This window comes from Geospiza fortis, unplaced genomic scaffold (genome assembly GCF_000277835.1).
Source record: "Geospiza fortis unplaced genomic scaffold, GeoFor_1.0 scaffold874, whole genome shotgun sequence".
Lineage (NCBI taxonomy): Eukaryota > Metazoa > Chordata > Aves > Passeriformes > Thraupidae > Geospiza > Geospiza fortis.
Window position 1 is genome coordinate 142,768 of NW_005054456.1, and position 3,306 is coordinate 146,073.

Consider the following 3,306-nt stretch of genomic DNA (forward strand, 5'->3'; position numbering starts at 1 on the left):
AGCCCCGTCCTCGCCCCCACCCTGACCGTCACCTCATCCGCTCCCTCAGCCTCAGCCTCCTCCTCATCCCTTCCCTCATCCTCGCCGTCACTACACCCCCGCCGTCATCCTCACCTCACCTTTGCCATCATCTTCATACTCATACTCATCCTCATCCTAACCCACACTTGAATCCTCATCCTCATCCTCACCTCACCCTCATTGACTGATCCCATACCCATCCCCAGTGTCAACAGGTCCCAGTGGAGAGCGGCCCTGGGCGCTCCGGCAGCAGCCGCACACAGGGTGCTGTCCCCCAAGGGCAGAGCCTGGTGTCCCCTCACTGCCCACACACCCTCAGCCCCACAAAAAGCCCCCAGTGATTCCATTTCTGGGGGACTGGGAGACAGATATCGCCAGAAAGCAAAAGCAGCTCTCAGGGACATCCCTTATGCATGTCCCTAAATCCCTGTTAGGGGGTTCTTGGCATGGCTAAACCCTGAGAGACCATCAGCTCCCTGGGAGTGGAAAATAAAGAGCAGCTGAGGGAGCTGGGGCAGTCAGCCTGGAGAAAAAGAGGCTCAGGGGGACCTTGTGGCTCTGCACAACTCCTGACAGGAGGGGACAGCTGGGGAGGGGGGAGGTTGGGCTTTGCTCCCAGGGTACAACAGACAGGACAATAGGAAATAGCCACAAGTTGCACCACTGGAGGTTTAGGTGGGATATCAGGGAAAATTTCCTCACTGAAAACATGTCCAGGCATTGAAACAGACACCAAGGGAAGCAGCGAAGTCACTGGAAGTAGTCAAAATCATGAGGATGTGGCACTTGGGAATATGGATTCATGATGGCCATGGTGGTGCTGGGGGTGATGGTTGGACTCACAGTCTCTGAGAGCCACTCTGACTTAAATGATTCCATAATTGTATGGACATGAAACCCCAGTGTACACGGTACAGAGGGCAGAGCCTGCTTGGAGGCTCCTTCTCCATCCACAAAGCCATCCTCAGCCTTGGGCACTACCCCAGCTATGGGAATTGCTTTCTGGAGTTTTCCTCAAGCTCTGTCCCAAAGTGAACCAGATCCTCTAAAACCATGGGGTGCTGGAACTGGTTACCCAAGCTCCCTCAGGAGAGTGGGATCCTGCAGGCACAGGGCTTTATCCTTCTCCTGTTGATCATCCTAATCTGTGAGGAGAGCGCACCCCATGGGAAAGGGGCCCTCATGGAGGGGCTGTCACCTCAGCTGGTGCCATTAGTCACAAAGGCCATGGCGTGTGAGCTGCTCACGCTCCAGCAGCTCAGCCCTGGCTGAGGCACTGAGGGAGGGAAATACCTGGTGCAGAGCCAGGAGAGGTTTTACAGCCGGAACGAACAAATGTTGAACATCACCGGGAGTGATGTAAGGATCTGCAACCCAGGCTGGAGGCTCAGCTCCTCTGAGCCGTGGCACAGACACCTGTGACTCCCTCAGGGGCTGCTTCTCTCTGGCTCTTCCACTCCATCCCTTCCTGCTCCCCCAGCGTGTCCACGGCCCTGCTGGGAGGATATGCTGGAACAGCTGAGAGGGTTGTTCCTGCAGGTCTGGGGGTCTTGGGGTGGGTTTCTTTCCCAGCACTGTCTGTGCCTGCTCTGTGCACACAGGGTCAGACCTGGTTTGAGGAATCACTGGATGGTTTGGGTTGAAGGGACTTTTCAACATCACCTTGCCCACAGACAGGGACACCTTCCACTAGCCCAGGTTGCTCCCAGCCCTGTCCAGCCTTGCCTTGGACACTTCCAGGGATCCAGGGGCAGCCCTAGCTTCTCTGAGCAACCTGTGCCAAGGCCTCCCCACCTCATCACCCTCACATGGAATACTTTCTTTCCAATATCCCATCTAAACTTCCCTTCTCTTTAATTTAAAGTCATTTCCCCTTGTCCCATCACTCCATGTCTCAGGGGGAGTGGTGCAGGCAGGAAATCAGCACTGCCCTGTCCTGTCCAGGTCTAGGAAGAGCTGAGACAGCAACAGAGCCCCTCCAGGCCTTGTGCACCCCGTTAGTTATGGGACACTGAGCCCTGCTGTCCTTTCTTTCTTATTTCCTGTCTGTCCCCACTTGTTCCCACCCTTTTTCAGCTTTCTACCCAGCCTGAGACTCAGCTTTCTACCTGCCCCAGCACTCGTGGTCCTTTTGTGTACCTGGGGCTGAATAAAACCAGGAGGGAGGCCCTGGAGAGGGTGTTCCAGGGAGCCACCATGCAGGAGCACTCTGCCCATCCTTGACCTCAGCTCCCCTGTGCTCCCATAGGGCCATGATTGGAGCCCATCACTCCCATTCCCATCAGGAGAGGTCCATCCAGCCCGGAGCATGTGCCCAGCTCAGCAAGCCCTGCTGAGAGGAGGCTGCACCAGCCCTGTTTGCTGACAGCTCCGTTTCCAGGGCACAGCGCTATTTCCACCCAGGAGTTTCCTCTGCCTGGGAAAACATTATCTGCTCCTCCCACTCCCTGCCAAACCAGCAGCTCACACATGACCCTTCAGGAGAGAGCAGCTTTCTCAGCCCTCCTCTGGCTTCTCTCCCTCTAGTGCTGCTGCTGCTGTGCTGAGGGCAATGTTGTATGGATGTTTTACAGCCAGTATTCCAGGGGAAATGTGATTTATGGATGTTTTTCTTACTCCAAGCAGATATGGACAGGCTGGCACCCAAGTTCTGGTTCCTCAGGTGGGAGAGGCACCTCTGCCAGCCTCTGCCTTGGTGCTTGGGAAGATTCCTTGGGGAATTTGGAGTTTCTGTGATTACCTGTGAGGCAGATCCTTGGTGGGGATAACTAGGAAGGAAATCACCATCAGCACAAGGTGTTTTCTCACTTCCCACTGCTCCAGCCAAGGCTTAGCCTGGCCTTGGCAAAGGGCTTCAACCGTGTGTTTTTATGGGATTGTGATCACACCCCTTGTTTGTCATGGGGTGACATTCCTGGCAAGCCCTGCTGCCCCCCAGCTCCTAGGCAGGGGGGTTTTGGGGGGTTTTGTGTTTTATCCCCAGCTGAAGAGGGCACTGGGGTTTTGGGGACTCTCCCAAGGGATGTCCCCAGGGTGGGATATTTTGCTGCAGCCAGAATGCAGCTGAGGTTGCTTTGTACAGAGGGAGAGGCCCTGAGAACTCCCCAGAGAGTGAGTAAATCAAGGATAATCAGATCTAATGGCCAAAATGTGGGGAAGGAGTGGACATACTGGACATTCCTGGAATGAGGCTGGGAAAGGCGGGGAAGCGCTTGGTGCAGTGTCAGACATCAGGAGTGCCCTGCCAGTGCTGCCCAAGGGACTCCCGTGTCCCCTCCTGGCACC

At 55.6% G+C, this 3,306-nt stretch overlaps 1 protein-coding gene across 1 annotated transcript in view; it reads right to left on the reverse strand.

The window, feature by feature from the left end:
* The window catches only part of FAM155B (family with sequence similarity 155 member B), a 23,690-nt gene extending 23,535 nt beyond the window's left edge, over positions 1-155 (reverse strand). Inside the window, exon 1 of the mRNA XM_031062675.1 lies at positions 115-155. Coding sequence (XP_030918535.1) covers positions 115-155 — 41 coding nt within the window. The remainder of the gene's footprint in view (positions 1-114) is intronic.
* Positions 156-3,306: the final 3,151 nt, after the last annotated feature.